This window comes from Cyprinus carpio, chromosome B1 (assembly GCF_018340385.1).
Source record: "Cyprinus carpio isolate SPL01 chromosome B1, ASM1834038v1, whole genome shotgun sequence".
Lineage (NCBI taxonomy): Eukaryota > Metazoa > Chordata > Actinopteri > Cypriniformes > Cyprinidae > Cyprinus > Cyprinus carpio.
The window spans coordinates 3,496,524-3,515,662 of record NC_056597.1 but is presented as its reverse complement, the minus strand read 5'-3'; the positions used below and the strand labels follow the sequence as shown (position 1 = coordinate 3,515,662).

The 19,139-nt window shown below is 34.3% G+C and overlaps 1 protein-coding gene across 3 annotated transcripts; it reads left to right on the top strand.

Annotated features, from left to right (window-relative positions):
- Window positions 1-502: 502 nt before the first annotated feature.
- LOC109087363 (arfaptin-1-like) lies at window positions 503-18,076 on the top strand. Of its 3 annotated transcripts, XM_019101574.2 has the most exons (10): window positions 503-683; window positions 2,631-2,953; window positions 6,690-6,791; window positions 8,070-8,175; window positions 9,535-9,636; window positions 10,960-11,072; window positions 11,464-11,685; window positions 13,882-14,039; window positions 14,137-14,311; window positions 16,082-18,076. In XM_019101574.2, exons 2-10 carry the CDS (start codon window positions 2,633-2,635, stop codon window positions 16,235-16,237), a joined length of 1,455 nt encoding a protein of 484 aa, XP_018957119.2. In that variant the 5' UTR covers window positions 503-683; window positions 2,631-2,632; the 3' UTR covers window positions 16,238-18,076. The 3 variants fall into 3 exon arrangements, with proteins under 3 accessions (XP_018957119.2, XP_042572201.1, XP_042572202.1); XM_042716267.1 differs by lacking the exon at window positions 9,535-9,636; XM_042716268.1 differs by lacking the exon at window positions 2,631-2,953 and having other exon boundaries at window positions 505-683.
- The last annotated feature ends 1,063 nt before the right edge of the window (window positions 18,077-19,139 follow it).

Below are 19,139 nucleotides of genomic sequence, written 5' to 3'. Positions count from 1 at the left end.
TGAAGTTATTTTGGAGTAAATGTAAAGCGAATGTACCCATTGCCTCTTCTGAAGACAGGTCTATAAGAGTTTGTGCACTGAGGAAAACAAAACTTTTTTTATTATTATTCATGATTCAAGAATCATTTCATCAATGATTTAAAATTTGTATTTGAATTGTATTTACCTTTAATTCATCACTGCATTTAAACCTAAACGAAAATGAAAAATGCTGCCTTCAACTAACTGAAATAAGTTAAAGTTATAAAAATATAAAGCTAGTAAAAAGACAGAAGCACAAAAAAGAACTAAAACGTAAAAAATAAAAATAAAATTAAAAATGACAACATAAAATATAAAAACAAGCAAATTCAAAATATTAACAAATAGGCTGATATAATAATAATACAAAACAACACTGGTTTTGATTTATATTGTTGGTTCTGTAGTTACTGAATGAGGCTGGTTTTTGTTTATCGATGCTGGCACTGTTGGTTTGACCACTAGGAGACAGACATGCTGTGGCTCCAGTATATCTATTGACACACGTCCTCTTCCGGGTGTGTGTGAAAAGACTTTCACTGAGCTGCGGAGGGATTCGCTGGGTATCGAATGATACACACAGCAACTCAAACTCAAGCCAAGACCATTTTTATGAAAAGAGCTGTGCAACAAGAAAGAGAAAAGTTGTAATCTGTGTGCAGGTGAGTGCCGCTGAACAATCAACTGTTGCTTCGGTGTTCATGAATGTGTGATGGCAGGCATGATGGCTTCAGTATGCAGGGTTGATCTTCTTTGCCTCCCTTACCACTGGAAAAAGTGACTAAAGGAAATTCAGTCAGGCTGTCAGACAGAATAACAGACTGCCGACTTGCTGTCTATTCTGTTCAGATCGTTTCACGCCTTAGATGAAGAGAAGAGTATTGGCAAAGAAATCTGAATGTCACCCACTCATAATTTTGCTATGAATTGTGTTCATGCTTAATGAAGGTCGCATCGTTGATATAAACGCGGCATAGAGCGTGAAATTGCAGATTTATTGCGTTTTGTAACGCATAACTCGACTGAAGTGCTTCAGGCAAAGGAAGTAACTCAATCGCAACTTTGTGACGTGCGGGCGCAACAATGAGGCAACACCGAGGGATTGAATTCCAGGAAGGAATAAAACAATATAATTAAACAACACAACTTGTTTATAAAGCCGATGGTTTTTAATATACACTTTGTATTGCTTTGGGATGTACGTGTTGTTCCGTCGCTTAAAACTGAAAAGTAAAAAAAAAAAAAAAAAAAAAACGTTTACGTGTCCTTGACGCGAGTTAAGAATCCTACTATGGGAAAGGCTTAGATTATGAATATTAATTAGGTCATGTGACTAGACGCTCCAATGAGGAGTACAAAGCGTGACCTAAGTAAACTGTTCGTATGCAAAGCCTTGGCCGTAATAGGTTTCATAATTTTATTGACCATGGCTTCTTTTTTTTTTTTCTTTTTCTTTTTTTTTTAAAGGAAAAGTGAGCTTCTTCCTGCGATTGTTTATGACCTGCATTTCCCCTCCTTCTATTACAACTAAATCCATAAACTTTATGAATATTTTATTCCAGTTATTGACAGAATGACTGATACTTACGAATGAAAGTATCACAGTTCACACACATGTACAATTTCCTTGAACAAGATGGTTTAACAATCTTCAAAACTAGGACACATTTTCATTACATGCAGTACACTTACGAGAATTGACAATGTAAATGTTACTGCATATGAGGAAGCATAATAAAAAATCTGGAGTTGCTTTTGGCATTGAAATGATAATTTTTGGTATTGTTATTCGCTCTATATGAAAATGTGTAGAACTCAATAATTAAATGACATTTGAGTCTTGGTTTGTAGAAAACATATCACTGTGTGTAACTGGAGCTTTATTATACAAACCTATAATCCCAGTATCTAGGTTAACTCAACTCTTACTGATACATGAGCATCATGGGAGAGTCTCTGTGTGCAAAGACATAAAGACATAGATTTCATTATTCATTAGCTGCATTTTAGCTCATCTTAAAAGAGTTTGGCTAATTCTTCTCCTATGAGTATAGTTTGCTTTATAAGTAACTATTTCCTTGTTTAACCATAAACATTTTGAATTTGAGTAGTGTAGGTGGTGTAGAGAGTGAAGACGAATGTACAAAGTGCTGTAAATTTAGTAAGCTGAAGCATTTATTTCCTGTATAGGCCTGAATTCGAATTCCTTTGTGTAAAGGAATGCAGGATGCAGTCTAAAGTTTATACGAAGGATTGTATATGAGTTTCTGTCAAACAATATTAAATAAAAGGCAATTAAAACTAACATTTGGTCAGAAAGAATGTGCCTGTGCTGATTTACTAACCCATTTTTTTCCAAGCTCTTTCATTGAAAATCTCAGCTTTCATTGGTTCATTGGTTCCTGGGTATTGACTTGTAACAAATACAGGTTGTCTGTACCATGATTATTAGATGTTTGTTTCATGATGTAGCCTACAGCATAATGCCAGAATCCCTTCCTGAAACCTCAGCCTCGATGGAATTGAGTGACATGCATAAACATTTACTTGAATTCAGCACAAGAAGAAAAAAATCTTGGCCAGTTGCTCACATGTATGTTTACTTTCAGGAATGTCAGAAGCTAGTTTTGACTCTGGGAAGAATGCCTCACAGGATACTCAATCGGACCCTAATGAACAGGGCCCTCAAAATACTGCTGATTCTGTGAGTCAATCAAAGGGCAGAAAAAACAGCCTGGATGAAGCACACATGACTGAAATTGACATCAGTGAGGACAAGGAAGTTGGAAACCACAATTATGCTCACAGTGAGGATGAGGATGTTGGTGATGAAGATGGGGATTCTCAGGCCCAGTGTAAAACTAGTGGAATAATTCGGGATAATGCTGATTCTGAAACAACAAGCAGTGTGGCAACAGAAGCTGATGTGAAGGTGACAGTAATGATATAGTTAGACCTGTAGCTTGGCTTATGCTTGATCTCACTCATACACGTTGCTGTGATTTCAGCCATTATTTCAGATTTTTATTTTACGTAAACATAATCAGCCAAGTTATCTGTGAATTAAAAAAAGCTAGACCTTTGCCTGTATGCTACAGCATTATGAGGCACATATCTTTCATTCTATGTCTTTGTGAGGTGTCCTTTATTTATATTTTTAAGGTGGTGGTGCGTTTCTTTAGCATATTCTGGTAAATTTTGCTTGGCTGTTGCTATTAATACTGCATTTAAATAATTTACTTTTTTGTGCTCTTTCTTTAGTTTGCTGTCTTGTTATTGCTGTGCATTGTGCACATAAAAAAATATATATATATATATGTGTGTGTATGTATGTGTATATATGTGTATATATATATATATATATATATATATATATATATATATATATATATATATAGATATATTTATTTATTTATTTATTTATTTATTTATTTATTTATTTATTTTTTATATATATGTATATAACATATATTACATTATGTATTTATATTGTCCACCACATTATGCCATTTATTTTTATACAGTATAAAAGCATCCACTTACTGGTCATCAGCCATAACACGAAAATAATTATCAATTTATTTTCAATTCTAATTACTTATCAATAATTATCTCAACAAAGTACCAGTATTTTAGTATATAATGTATTTTTATTTGCTGCAAAATGTCACCAAATTAATTGTTTTCAATTGCAAACATGCCATGTAATCACTCTACTGTTATGGCACAAGAACTATATGTATACCAATAATTTAAAAATAATGTAACCTTTTTTTACACAACAGGGCACTTCTAACACTGCATTACATTTCTTGTCAACTGTAAGCACTTTTTGTCTTAGCTTGTCTTAACTCAGTACTGCACTTTTATCTACAGTATTAGCATGATTCAAATTATTCTACAGCCTGTCCTGATAAGAAAGTGTTTACTTGATGCTTTATCTTGTTAAAAATCTTTCCTTTTCTTCTGATAAGTAAGAGGTTAATTTAAGAAACCCATCTTTCATTTTCTTTGAGCATTTATTAGATTCATGATTACAGCTCTTCAGAATGTCTGATTAGATTGCAGTTGTTTCTGTTGGTCTCTTTGTTAATGTCTCTAAGCAACTGAACTCTAGGGAACTCTTCTGCAGGGCTTGACCGAGGCACTGTTCATCAATGCCGCTTTAATCATTGAATCTGGTAGTGACAGACTGTGAAGCATTTGGAAGTAAGGGCGTTTAGAGACGTGCCAGCTCTATCCAGATTTGAATTGCTCATAAGAGTAACCAGTGAGAACCACAATTAACATTTGATTCATCAAATGAGTTTAGAGTCACTGACCTTCTGGCATGATGGCATCAGGTGGCTTTGAAAGATTCATGCACTGTTACTGGACACTGTGTGCTGTTTTCACCGGCCAGACAAACAAGTGGCCTGTCTTGAAGATTCAAATCACCGAGCCACTCAGCAGAACACAAACCTAAATAGCCTTTTTTGTAGTCATATATTAAGCCTCATGCAAGGGCAATATATAAACTAAAACCACCTTGAAATAAGGAATTGTTGCTTGAATTGCAGCCTGAAACCAAAAAGTGACAACAAACTGCTTCTTCCTTTCATTTGCATATGTAACTGAATTAGGCACTTTTGGATTTATTGATGTTTGTAGTAGGGATGTAAATCTGTAATGCAGTCAATATACTGTATTTTTGGATATCAATTTGTGAATGCTAATTTCCACCTTTTCTTTTTATTTTTTACCTTTGCTGTTACAGTATGTTGCACTCATACTCTGAATAATTTATTAACACTTATTATAATCTTTAGCAGATCTTAAAATTGTAATAGCACCATCCAAACTATTTCATTTATTTGTGTTTGATTTTTTTTTTTTTTTTTTTTTTTTTGTACAATCTAGTTTCGAAGCAATATAGAAACATTTATCAGTCATCAGCAATAAATTAAAAAAAGAATCGTCAACTTCTAGGTAACAGAAATTTGTGTCACTGGACAGATCTGTACAATTCTCTGAATAACAGTAATACATTTACAATAGAAACCTACCAGACAAGTGGTCTGTACCATACATCAGTATGTAAAATATGCAAATATCACACTGTCTTGAAAGTATAACCATAAGACCACAGAGGCCCATCCTTTCAACCACGTGCCATCTTTTCAAAATAGGCATAGGCCAGAAATTACTTTTTGATATTTTTACCTGCTTTTTTTATATACCGATGTTCACTATTTTATCTGTTATTCAAGATCTTGCTACTTTTCCACAGTATAACATGATGTGGATCACTGTGTCCACTCTCACTCCCGCATCTGGCTCTGTGTTCATCATTTGTCAGCTATTGCTGCTATACTGTAGCTCCTGGTTTGAGTGATTGGTTTGTTGTCCATTTTGTCTTGTCCATGTGTTGTCTTTTTCAGAAAAATTCAGTGTAAATTGAAGTCTCGCTTTGGTTGTGTCATTAAAACCACCTTTGGACTTACTGTAATGCAGTGGACATTTTATTGGCGTATTTAAAGACTGTCCACAAAGCTCATCAGCAATCTTCTTAACCATTTGGCACACAACCTTCTGATGCAAAGTCACGTATGCTTTATCTTGTTAATGACTTTTCACGTGCTATTGCTCTCACGTTCTACTCTTGTCATTGTATAAAGTATAGAAGTGAGGTTTGATTTTTTTGTTTTTTTTTTTTTTTCCTTACAATGAGCCCAAAGCCTGTTATTATTAATTTATTTTTTTCCAGCTTGTCATTGAAAGAGTGGTAGGAGCTGAACTGTCGAGGTTATCCTTGGATGTCTGATTAGCTTATGCTTAATTTCACCATCCGTCACATTGTGCTTTAGTCACTAGGCTGTTTTATCCCCTTAAAGGATTATTGATGAACTTGTGGTCATCACGTCATTCTTTGTGATTTTATGTAGATGAACAAAGAAAAGTTTCAGTATTCCATTAAATTAATTATTTATAAATGTATCAAAATTAACTATTATAAAATATGATATATCATAATCATTATTACTAATTATTTCTCAGATTTCTATGCCTTTTTTATTGATGTGACAAAGTTGGATGGACAGGAAAGGAGGGGAAGCAAGAGAGGGTGTGGTTTTGGGACATCCCAGAAGGAGCTGTGTGCCTGTGTCTAGAACACATGCGCTACTGTTCAGCTGTGACTCAGACCTGGACACATACTGAAGTGTTGTGTTTCTAAAAGAGTATAATAATAGTGTTTTTAATAAAAGTGTATATTTCTGTCTTTCTTAAAAAAAAAAAAAAACTTACTCATGCCAAACTTTTAAACAGTACTGTATATGAAAATGTGTTTATCAGTCCCTGATAAAAATGATCACCAGATGGCAGTGTAGTTAGACTTGGCTGTTCTCTCTGTACTTTGAGTTTTTGATTCACTAATAGTTCTGTTTCCCTGTTGCTGTTAAATAATTATTTTAAAACAGCAGCAGACCTGATCCGTTTAGTTTTCTATAGATGCATTTTCTTTGCTTGTGGTGCTGCAGTTAAAACTTAACAAGTCTTGACAAGCTACGGTTGTGCTAAAGCTTTCTGGTGGTGGTAGCACTCTGCATCTGAACTCTCAGCTTGACAGCTTTAACATTGATTTTTCCTAGTTCTCCTAGTTATTAATATGGTGTGTGTATGTATTAAAGGTGGCTATGGCAGAGGAGGCCCACAGAAGCCAGGCTGCTCACATCTCAGTCACCAGAAACGGAGAAGCAGACATGAGGAGTCATGAGGAAGTGTCTCACAGGGTAAGTCAAGTTCCTACACAGAATAAAACCACCCATCACTCTCTAATTCTGTTCTTGCCCTGAGCAGAAGTCAACTAACAATGGTGCCATCTGAACACAGAATGTGTGGATATGCATGTTTCCAAAGTGCTGTGTACTGATGACACACAATGACAATCATATAAGTGTCAATGTGTCCCGTGACTGTAGTTATGTTCCCAATTATTTAAAATATTTGACAATAATTATATTGTTACAGTCTAATAAGACTATATATATATACTGTATAGACAGAAACTCAAAAATATGTACTGATAAGCCAGAGTTGCTATTGTTGAATATATTGTTTTATGGATTATGTTGGTTTGCCCAGCCCTACCTCTATATATCCGGGTTGGCATTTATTCTTAGCTTGACTTCTCCTTGTTAACTCAAAAATATGTGCCAGCATCCCAACCAGCCAATGAACTTGTGGTTTATTATTAAACTAAAAGGCTGTCATGTCTAGCAACCATATATACGGTAAACTGTACTTTTACTGACTAACTGTTTCGCAGCAACATCAAAACTAGCTTGATTAGCTTTCTACTACTTGTTGTAGTCTTTTTAACCTTGAGGAAATTGTGTTTAGTGTGGGCTTTCTTCACATTAAGCAGAAGAACTAGACATTGTGAATCCCCTGGGCATCTCTTAAATGTATCTAGTTAAAGAAATGTTTCACACAAATAATTTTAAATGATGCCTAGTACCTCTTTTAACCCTTATTTTTATACATGCATACATTTGGTGTTGCCAAATGTAAAACAATGGTGCTAGAATGATACAGCGAGTTGGTTAGCAACAGACGACCAATTATAAATTAATTAGTGCTTACTGCATTAAATATTCATGAACTTTGTACAGTCACAGAAACTTTCACACACATGCACACACTTACTGTATTTAATTTCAGTGTCTGAGGGGGAAAAAACGTTTTGGAGTGAAGAAGAGACGCTATTATTTGACTTAAAACAAACAGAGCAGTTACTTGGCTACATTTTCATAGATAATATGCTTGGTGCATAATATGCTTTAACCCTGCGATTACAGAGTTTAGATAATTTTAAAAAGTCAAAACTTGTTATTTTGCAACAGAATTGAACACAAATTATGCTGTTTTGAAATTAATGATTAACAGTTAAAACTAAAAGGAAAACCGTAGAAAACATTGCATTGTTATGCAAATTGCTTTGTGATATCTTTCTTGAATGTCATTCATTTTTATTCTTGTTTCTTGTTCTCCCTGTTTTTTCTTTCAAGGATGTGCCACACAATGTCTCCTCTGGACCAATCAGATCACACTCCCACAATTCACCTGAAAACTATGCAGTGAATGAGGGAGTGGTCCAAGTGGGGCCATATACAGGTACAACACTAAGAATGCATTGAACCTGAATATAATTTGCCTTTGTCCTTCACACAAATACATACAATGACTCGGCATGCTACAGTTAACGCACAAACATATGTGCTTACATAAGATTATATACAGACAATGGTAAAATGTTTATCATTTAAAACACTTTCTTTCATTGTAATAAATAAGATGAGGCTAGGGTTTTTTTTTTCCATCATTAGGTTAGTAGACTGTAATTGAATGGCTTCAATATCCTCTCACTATCTGGTGCATCTAATGTGAACCCATGTTTGTTTGTCTGGGTTTCTGTTTGAGTGTGTTGTTTAGAGAGGGAGAATTTGAATTTGAAAAGAAAGGTGTTCCTGTCGCATTACAGAGCCATCTGTGATCTTTTTTTTTTATTATTATTATTATTTACATCTGCTTCCCATTTCATTATTTCATCCTCATCTACTGTGTGAATTAATTGGCTCGGAAACATGGCAACCTGTCATTAGTTGGGTTTAATTGCTGACCACCCTTTTTATTATTCCTCTATATTTCTCTTATCACTTGTTAGCTTAGGAGACTATGGAGCGCATTTCATAAGTTTGCTGCAGAGTGCAGATCTATTTCAGATTTTCCTTGTGATGTTTACACTGTACATATAAGATTTGTGTATTTAAACAAGCCCTGTAATAATTGAAACCTGCTCATATGGTTAATATTTTGAAGTTGAATCCGTTTAATTAAAAATGCAGCAGAAACTGAAATATCGTAAAATATTAATAAAAATTAAAAGAACCGTTTTCTGTTTAAATATGTATTAAAATGTGACTTATTTCTGTGATGGCAAAACTAAGTAGCAGCCATTGCTCCAGTTTTCAGTGTCACAGGATCATTCAGTAATCATTCTTCTATGCTCATATGTTAACAGATTTACTGCTTAATATTTTTGTGGAAACAGTGATACATTTTTTTCAGGATACTTTGATGAATAGACAGTTCAAAACAACTGCATTTATTTGAAATATAATTTTTGTAAGACGTTTTTACAGTCACTTTAAATAATTTAATGCATCCTTCCTGAACAAAAGTATTAATTGATTTGAATTCTTACTGGCCCCAAACTTTTGAATGGTAGTGTAATTTGGGTAGACATTTTAACGTAATAAGTTTGATACTGTAGCCACACTCTTATTGCAATGTTTAATATTGCATTATATGCTTTCCATAAACAACATGGGTCAAACAATCAATACATTTTGTTTGTATTTTTTATTTATTTATTTTGATTTTGATGGGTGGATGGACACTTCCTCTGTGGCTGTAGTTAACCAAAAAGACTTGGTGTATAAATCATAAAAATTCATCACTGACCATTTTTAGGGTCGCCATTCCAGGCCACCACACCTAAAGTTGTCCCCAGTCCTGCAGCAGCCAGCCGGCTAGCTCGCAGCATCAGCGATAGTCAGGTGGAGACACAGAAAGGTACCACATACCGTAACAGAAGACGTCACGCATGGATCTGCATTCCTTCATCTCTTCCTTACTAACGCTGCACTGTCAGTTTCAGGCTGGACCATCATAAAGACATGGTTTTTCTAGTAGATTCCAGTGATGCCTGTTAAAATCCTCAACAAATATAATAATTGACTTCATTTTCCACTTTTGTTTAGTTGTAACGCATTAGATTGGTAGGTTGTAACTTTATGATGGTGTTTTATTAAATTCTGCCAACTCGGTGATTTCCAGGCCTGTTTTCTTCCTTCTTGCTGCTTTCCCCTTTAAAAGCTTTGGAGTTGAGGCTCACTTATTCGTCTCGGCTGACCACCCTGTAACCTTTTGCCTTTCTGTCTGATCGCAAAATATAAAGTTTAAAAAATAAAATTAAATTAAAAAAAATTCACTTTTTCCCTCAGATCTTTTATAATCCAAAACAATACATTGATTTAGTTGTTTCCCCACTGTCTCTGTTGCCGAAAAAAAGCATGTTTCACTTAAGCTTTAGTCTAGTGTTACTCCTGTCTGTGTCTGTTATTTTAGTATTATCATTTATTTTTATATTTTCAGTTTTCAGTTTAATTTTAGCTTAATTTTTACATTTTTCCAAAATAGCTGTTCCTAATTGTTTTTTTTTTGTTTGTTTGTTTTTATGTTTCTTTTTAGTTTATTTTAGTTAGTAATTATAGGCCTAGTTTCATAGACAGGGCTTAGCCTAAGCCAGGATTAAGCCATAGTTCAATTAGGATATTTAAAGAAATTTTTATAAACATGCCTTAGAAAAAAAAACATGACTGGTGTTCATCTTAAGACAAAACAAAGGCACTGGCATGTTTTAAAATCAGTCAGTGCACGTTTATTTCAGTTGAAACAGCTCAGATTTGCATTTTAGTCTAGGACTAGGCTTAAGCCTCGTCTGTGAAACCGGGAGATAGTAAGTCAGTTTAAAGTTACTTCAGTTAAAGTTACTCCAAGGCAACATTTCTAATTTTAATTTAGTTTAGGTTTTTCATCTTATATTTTATTTCAGTTAACAAAAATGTTTTCCAGTAGTTTGTTTTTAACGATAACAACATTTTTTAAATAAGTAGCAACAGAGATGTGATTTGTCAAACATAATTGTATTGAATGTTAATTTTGGGAGTTCCTGGATTTTGACTGACTTGATTTAGCCAATTATCATAATTTTATCATATCAGATGACATTTTAGTGTTAATAGTTTATGCCAGTGTGTCTCAATAAGAGTAGAGGAGTAATATAATATCAGAGTCATTTCTCATGTCAGTTAACAGATGTCATTCTGTCATCAGGTGCTTTGAGAGAGCAGCAGATGGGAGGAGCAGTGGTCCTTGCTGATGACATAAAGAGTCCTGCCATAGAGAAACTGGAGCTGGTGAGGAAGTGGAGCATCAACACTTACAAAGTGAGTGATTTCTGCCATAGTGGTTATGATGCCTTCTGTGTTCATTAAAAAAGGTCTCAAGCATATCTCATGCATCTCGCATGTCTCACACAAGTCTGTTTGGGTTTGAGGTACTTGAAACAGAACAGAGCACAGTGCTTAAGAGTCGTGGTGTTTAAGTTAGCACATGAGCAAGTTTAGTCTGGTTTGTGACATTTCCCAGTCATGATCCCTTTGAAATATTCTCCCCATAATTTCATATGTTCTCTATAATATTGCTGACAAAAAAGACACAGCATTCTTTGTATCCTCTGTGCCCACCTCAATCTTTTGCAGCCCTGTAAATATTTATTTTTCTCTTAATATTGCCCATTTTGTTAACGTATTTTGTATCCTATTCTCCTCCCCACAGTGCACTAAGCAAATTCTGTCCGAGAAGTTAGGTCGTGGCTCCCGTACGGTTGATCTGGAGCTGGAGGCACAGATCGAGATTCTTCGGGACAACAAACGAAAGTATGAGCATGTTATCAAGCTGGCGCAGACACTTTGCACTCAGCTAGCGCAGATGCTGCAGACGCAGAGACAGCTGGGTGACGCGTTTGCCGACCTTAGTCTCAAGACACCCGAGCTACATGTAAGTACTCTTGATTTTATACAAAATCAGAATCAGTGTTTATTTAAAATGGATATTAAGTATCTTTTAGTATGCATTTTTCCCCACAGTGGAAAGTTATTTTGCTCTTTAAAGGGATACACCATCGCAAAATGAAAATGTTGTCATTATTCACTTACCCCCATGTCGTTCCAAACCCGTAAAAGCTTTGTTCATCTTCGGAACACAATTTAAGATATTTTGGATGAAAACAGGGAGGCTTGAAACAGACCAAGCCTTTAAATTGAATTATAACAGATACACACACATTTCAATGTTTTTCACATCACTCTTCACTTCCAGGAGAGACACAGAGGAGAGGAATTGTTAAATAAAGTCGTTATTTTTGTTTTCTTCGTGTACAAAAAGTTTTCTCGTCGCTTCATAACGTTACGGTTGATCCACTGATGGCAGATGGACTATTCTGTTGATGCTTCTCATACTTTCCTGTACCTTGACAGTGTTACTTACTTGGCAGTCTATGGGACAGTCTCAAGCCTCCCTGTTTTCATCGAAAATATCTTAAATTGTGTTCTGAAGACGAACTAAGCTTTTACGGGTTTGGAACGACATGGGGGTGAGTAATTAATTATAACAGATACACACACATTTCAAGTAACCCTTTAAATTGAATTATAACAGATACACACACATTTCAATGTTTTTCACTTCACTCTTCACTTATTCACAGAACCAGCAATCTCAGACCATCTCACAAAAATCCTACATGTTTTTTTTACGTTTTAAATGGCAAAACAATACTGTTTAAAAATAACATCAGTACACACTTTCTGGTTGTCAAATTTGGTACATGTGCTTACCGATATCCTATTATCGAGAATGATATCTGATGATACCAATGGCAATAGTTTGATTTTCTCAAGAAAAAAATGTGGCTTAATGTTTTAAAACAGTGACATTGGAAGACCAAATTCGATGATAATAAATACTGATAAATAACCTTATTAATAATATTACTATGAATAAAGCAGAATAGCCCAGAATATGAATGCAACGCCCTGCACGTTAAGCTTTTTCTCCCCCAATGAAAACGCTTAAGATAGGCGAATGAAGATGGTGAATTAAAAATACCAAATCTGTTTACAGTTTATATTATACACAGAAAAGCAGATGAGCCCAGAAAAATATTACAAATAATGGCTTGCAGTTATACTGTAATGTTGAATGGCTATAATTAATGGATAAAATTGAGCGGAAAATGCATCATAAAGTTATAGTTCACCCAAAAATGAAAATTACCCCACAATTTACTCACTCTCAAGCCATCCTAGGTGTATATGACTTTCTAAAAACGTTAAGTTGTCCTGGCTCTTCCAAGCTTTTTGATGGCAGTGAATGGTGTAAAATGGTTGAGATTTTGAAGTGAAACTGCATCCATCTGTAATAAAAAAGTGCACCACATGGCTCCAGCGGTTAATTAAGGCCTTCTGAAGTGAATGGATGTGTTTGTGTAAGAAAAATATCGATCTGTAACATCCATAATCTTTTCTATGATGGATGGACTTTTAATTAGTAAAAATATGCCATTAAACACTTTAAAATGTACCAAAATTTGTTGTTTCTACATTAATTTGGAGATTCAGGGTGAAATTATGACAGTATAAATATATTAACATGCAATTAATCGCAGTTAATTGAAAAAAAAAATGTTTTTAATCAATTGACAGCATTTATATATTATAGCAGTTATTTTCTTGGATATATAAGAAAATAACCATAGAGGCTGGCAACATTAAAAAAGTAATATATAAAATAAATACAGTAATATGTAATTTAAATACAGAAATATTTCACTCTAATCCAACACAAATGCTTTTGTGAAGACTGCGTGGCATATATGGATTTTCAACTGTTTCAGTTCTGACAAAATAACTGGATGCCTTCCATACAGTATAATTTATTCATGGACTGTTTTGGATACACTTTGGTATTGATGTTCCCAGAACCACCACGAATACTAAATACTTTATGACTGGGCTGGTTATAGAGTGAATTGGACTCTTGGGGAGTAACATTTCATTTTAATTAATTTATATGCAGAGAGGGCAAAGTCTCAATGCAGTATTTGCAGTGTTTTGCTGCCTAGCTGTTTATATATTTCTGTGTGTTCTTTTAGTAGAAGCAAATATAGATGTAAACTCTATTTATGTGTTTTAGGAGGAATTTGGCTACAATGCTGAAACCCAAAAACTCCTGGCGAAAAATGGAGAAACTCTGTTGGGAGCTATCAACTTCTTTATCTCCAATGTTAAAACTCTAGTGGATAAAACTATAGAGGACACCTTGATCAACATTAAGCAATATGAAGCAGCAAGGTCTGAACATATCTTTACAAACCACTATATACTATTTTTCTGTTATATTTTTGACCAAAACAGTTCTTATTCAGCAAGGTCTGTGCTCTTTTGGTAGGATTGAGTATGACGCATATCGCACAGATTTAGAGGAGCTCAATCTGGGTCCACGGGATGCCAACACACTCCCGAAGATCGAGCTGTCTCAGCAACAGTTCCAGATCCAACGAGAAAAATATGAAAAGATGCGCAATGATGTCTCAGTCAAACTCAAGTTTCTGGAGGAAAATAAGGTAGGTGAATGTATCTCATAAATAATAATAAATAATATGTCTTTTATACTATGATAATTTACAAAGTAGTCAAGTTAATATTTGAATATTTCATACTTTTTTGCACTATATCGACCAAATTAAATGTAAGTTAAATGCCATTTGCTGAAATAATGAGTTTCCCAAACACTGCTACTGTTAACTGCTTACAGGTTATATAGGTTATTCTGTACCTAATTGTAGCTTGTAAAATGTGGTGCAGATGTTTCTTTAATATTTAAAAAAATATTAACTTGCTTCACCTCCGAAACAACTTTCAGTTTTGGCTGATCCTAACCAAACTCTCTTGTTTTTCAACCTTTCTTGTTCAATATCCTGCTTACTTGGAAACAATGCATCACATTACAAAAGTAAAGATGTTGCAAAGGCCCTTTCAAGTTGACTAAGATATCCTGTTGGGAAAAAAAAAGATATTTACTGTTCAGATAATGTATAATAAACATAAAAATTGCTGGTTATCACTGCAGTTGCCTAGACATTACCAGCCCCATTTTACAGTATAATCAGCAAAAAATACAATATATATATATATATATATATATATATATATATATATATATATATATATATATATATATATTGGGGATCAGTAGGGTTTTTTAGTGTTTTTTTTTTTTTTATCTCTGTGTCGAGTCTCGATTGAGTCTCTTAATCTCATTAAAGTTGTAATTATTTGATTAAAAATACAGAAAAAATGAAATATTTTGAAATAATATTTCAATTTCCAGTATTAGTTTACTATTTTAATATACTTTAAAAAAAATTTTTATTTGATTTCTGTGACGCAGTGCTGAATTTTCAGCAGCCATTACTCCAGTCTTCAGTGTCCCATGATTCTTCAGAAATCATTCTAATATACTGATTTATCAGAGTTGAAGGGATACTCCACCCCAAAATGAAAATTTTGTCATTAATCACTTACCCCCATGTCATTCCAAACCCGTAACAGCTTTGTCCGTCTTCGGAACACAATTTAAGATATTTTGGATGAAAACCGGGAGGCTTGAGACTGTCCCATAGACTGCCAAGTAAATAACAGTGTCAAGGTCCATAAAAGGTTATGAAAGTCAACGTCAGAATACTCCATCTGCCATCAGACGTGGATGACACAGAAGAGCATACACAGCATAGGGTTATATGGAGAGACACAGAGGAGACTGTTGACAAATTATTGAAAAAAGTCATTTTTTTTTGTTTTCTTCGCTTACAAAAAGTGTTCCATCGCTTCATATAACCCAGATTGCACGTTTGATGGCAGATGGAGTATTCTGATGATGACTTTCATATCTTTTATGGACCATGACACTGTTATTTACTTGGCAGTCTATTGGACAGTCACAGGCCTCCTGGTTTTCATCCAAAATATCTTAAATATTATCTATAGTGGGATGAACTCTAAAAGTGCTGTCCTTTTTTTTTGGTTAAAACATGTATGTGTTGAAACGGCTTATAATAAAATGTGTAAATAATAAATAATCATCATTTATTATTATTATTATTATTATTATTATTATTATTATTATTATTATTATTATTCACTCAATTTACACTTTACCAATTAATTTACACTTTTTGTCTGGGTGTTCCTGTTAAATAAAGGTTGGGGGGGGGTCCCATGCTTGACATGCCCAGTTGCATGCTCAAACTGTTTTTTCTTTCCTTTTCAGTATTGTGAGTTATGATTTATGTTCTCAGTGTGTGAATTACAGTTTTCATTCCCTTTTCTTTAAGGTGAAGGTTTTACACAACCAGCTGATTCTCTTCCACAACGCCATCGCCGCATACTTCGCAGGCAACCAACAGCAGCTGGAACAGACCCTTAAACAGTTCCACATCAAACTAAAGTTACCAGGAGGAGAAACCCCCTCTTGGCTCGAGGAGCACTGATTGAATCCGATCGTATAATCCAGAGCGGAGAGCAGAGCACAGCACTCCATAAGGAAACCAAATCCATAAAGCAAAAATGTCTCGCTATCACTCCTTTCCCTTTTTACAACTTTCAGGACACTAAAACCTGTCAATAAATGTATGACAGGAAACCATTTCGATAAAAGAGAAATATTTAACTCCTCTCTTTGTCCTTGCTATGTCTGACTTTACACTTGAAGTTTAGTTTTTAAATAAATGCTTTTTCTTTTGTCTGAGAGTTTGCACTCTCTTGCGCAACAAAAACAATCTTGTTGTTTTTGAATCAAGTTACCAGCACTTTAATGGTAGACAAAATACAGTTAAACAGGAAGCAGGAAGAAATTAGGGGCCTTATGAATGTTGTACAGACTTTAAAATAGTATTTTTGAAAAAAAGATTATTCAATTTAAATTGGTCTTGGACTAAAAAGCAGTCTGACACTTAATTCTACTTAAAATTTGCCTTTTCATCTTTTTCTAGACCTCACTGGTGTCAACCTCTCCTAATCTTTTTTTTTTATGTAACTGGACTGTTATATTGTTATCAAATACATTGACATAAATTTCCATACTGCCGCCTTACAGGGCATATTGATCTGAAAGGTAGGCCATTTTAGTTCAAACTTTAAGTTTTGCTCTGCTGCATTTACTGTCACAAAAATGCAGAATAATCAGAGGTTATAAACTCTCAACTTCTGGCTTTTTTTGCTATACATTTTTAAAGTGAACCTTTTGTAGATCTAATTGAAAGGGGATGGGGCTTCGATTCCGACTTGATGTGCCTTGCTCTTTGTCAATCATCAATTTGAATCATCTTCAGTGTTGTCAGGAGTTGTAAATAACAAATACTCTCATTACCATACAGACCACAGAATGAACCAATAAACACAGCCATGTTTGCAATCCAGGATAATCACACATGCATATAGACCAGCAACCTCTATTTAACTTGAAATTACAATCTGTTTTACCTCTTTTTTTTAAGCAACCTTTCTTTGCATTCCATTTCTTCAATAGCTAAGCCAGGAAACTTTTGTACAAAATGTAAACCAAATTAATTTGACATGAAATATCATGTCAGCTGCCTCGGCTGTTTATATCCGTTTGGGTTTTGTTGTTCTTTCTCTGTTTATCTCTATTTTCTTCATTCATTTTTAAATGTAATTATTACTTCTTTTTTTTTTACATGTCAGAGGAAGACGAGCTCTTCTGAATCATTCCCCTCTTATAAGTGTTCAGTGAGTTAACTCTTTAAACACAGAAGTGTAAAATCAAATTTGATAACCCCAGTATCAGCTCGGATGATCTAACATACTAACCTGGAAAAGCTTTAGATTTGGGCATTTAAAAAAGCTTCTACCATTATATACATGGGGGGAAAACTATGTCAAAGAATTGAATGTAGAACAAATTATAAAAATATGGATGCCAAATGGAATGTTAAGATTTATATCTTGAATACAAAATAATGCAGTTGTTTATTCTTGGAGACTCTTACAACATCAGCACACCTGGTTCTCCTTGTCTTGCCTCTTTTCATTTGATGTACAATAACTACCTTTAGATTCTGTGTGACTTCAGTTCTGTCTTAGCAGCAGACAGACACCAATGTACAGTAAATGTGTGAGAACTGACTGACATGCATAGTCACATCTATATATATTATTTGTAAAATCTTGTATTTCACTTTGGGTATAAAAGAACTTTGCTGTGTGCTGCTTTTTTAGAGGGTTTGTTGATAAACGATGGATCAGGTGTTTAAGGGCAGAAAAGATCTGAATGTTGAATCATGGGAGAAAATAAAACTTTTCATTCTTAAGTCTTGTGTATAACTCTCTTTTTATTAAATCCTTTCAGTGGTAAGTATTAGTTCTTTTACCCCATTACACCTGACACCCTTTCTGGTTTCTGGAGTAATTAAAACAGTCTTTGCCTTGTAACATTGTTTCAGTTGACAGGATCTATTACCACATACGCTTTCTAATAAAGTAAAGACAGAATTCTGCCTACAGAGGGCACTGTTGCCTTTCTTACTAGTTCACTTAGCGTTTTCACAGACTTTATGCAGGGATTACATAATCACTGAGTGGTTCTTAACTTTTTGGAATCCAAAGCCACCATTTGTCCAAGAAAATATTTAAAGATCCTCCTATTTGAACTTATATGTACCTATAGTACTTCTGTTGTAATACAAACTCAAAAATATAATGCCAGTTTAATGTATCTTTATTTTCTGTCAGTTTATATGTTAATATAACTAGATTTAAATACATAATTTAAAGACTTATCTGGGCTCTCCAGGAAGTTTGTCGAGGTCTTCTAGTGGTCCTATGCTTTTATAAACTCATTTAGTCATCATTTAATGATGACGCTGTGAATGTGTAGATGGATTTTAAGTGAGGGAAATAGTGCCTCTGTCCTTTTTCTGCAAGGCCTCATAAAACCTGTCAGACTTTATTTAACTGATCTGAGTACAGTGTATCCAGTAGTAGCCTACACATGAGAATTAATCCTCGTAGGTCTGCCCATCTCCGAATTACACACCATTTTACATATTAAATCATTTAAAATTTTAATAAACTCGTTAACTATAAAACATTTGATAGGCTATATCTATATGTAGGCTATGTGCCTTGCTGATAAAGATGGTAGTATCTAAAAATACATAAATGAATACATTCTTCACAGGAATCGAAGACCCAAATACAGAAAAAATTTAAAACCTCAAAACCAAAATTCATTCAAATGAAGAAATATGAGAATGCTTGACTCTAGTGCCTAAAAGTGCTCAGCTTCATTTTGTTTCCCTGAAAAGCAAAATGCATGCAAATTACTACAGCCCAGACACTGGATTTGGGAAAAAGGGTTAATGAGATTCGCTA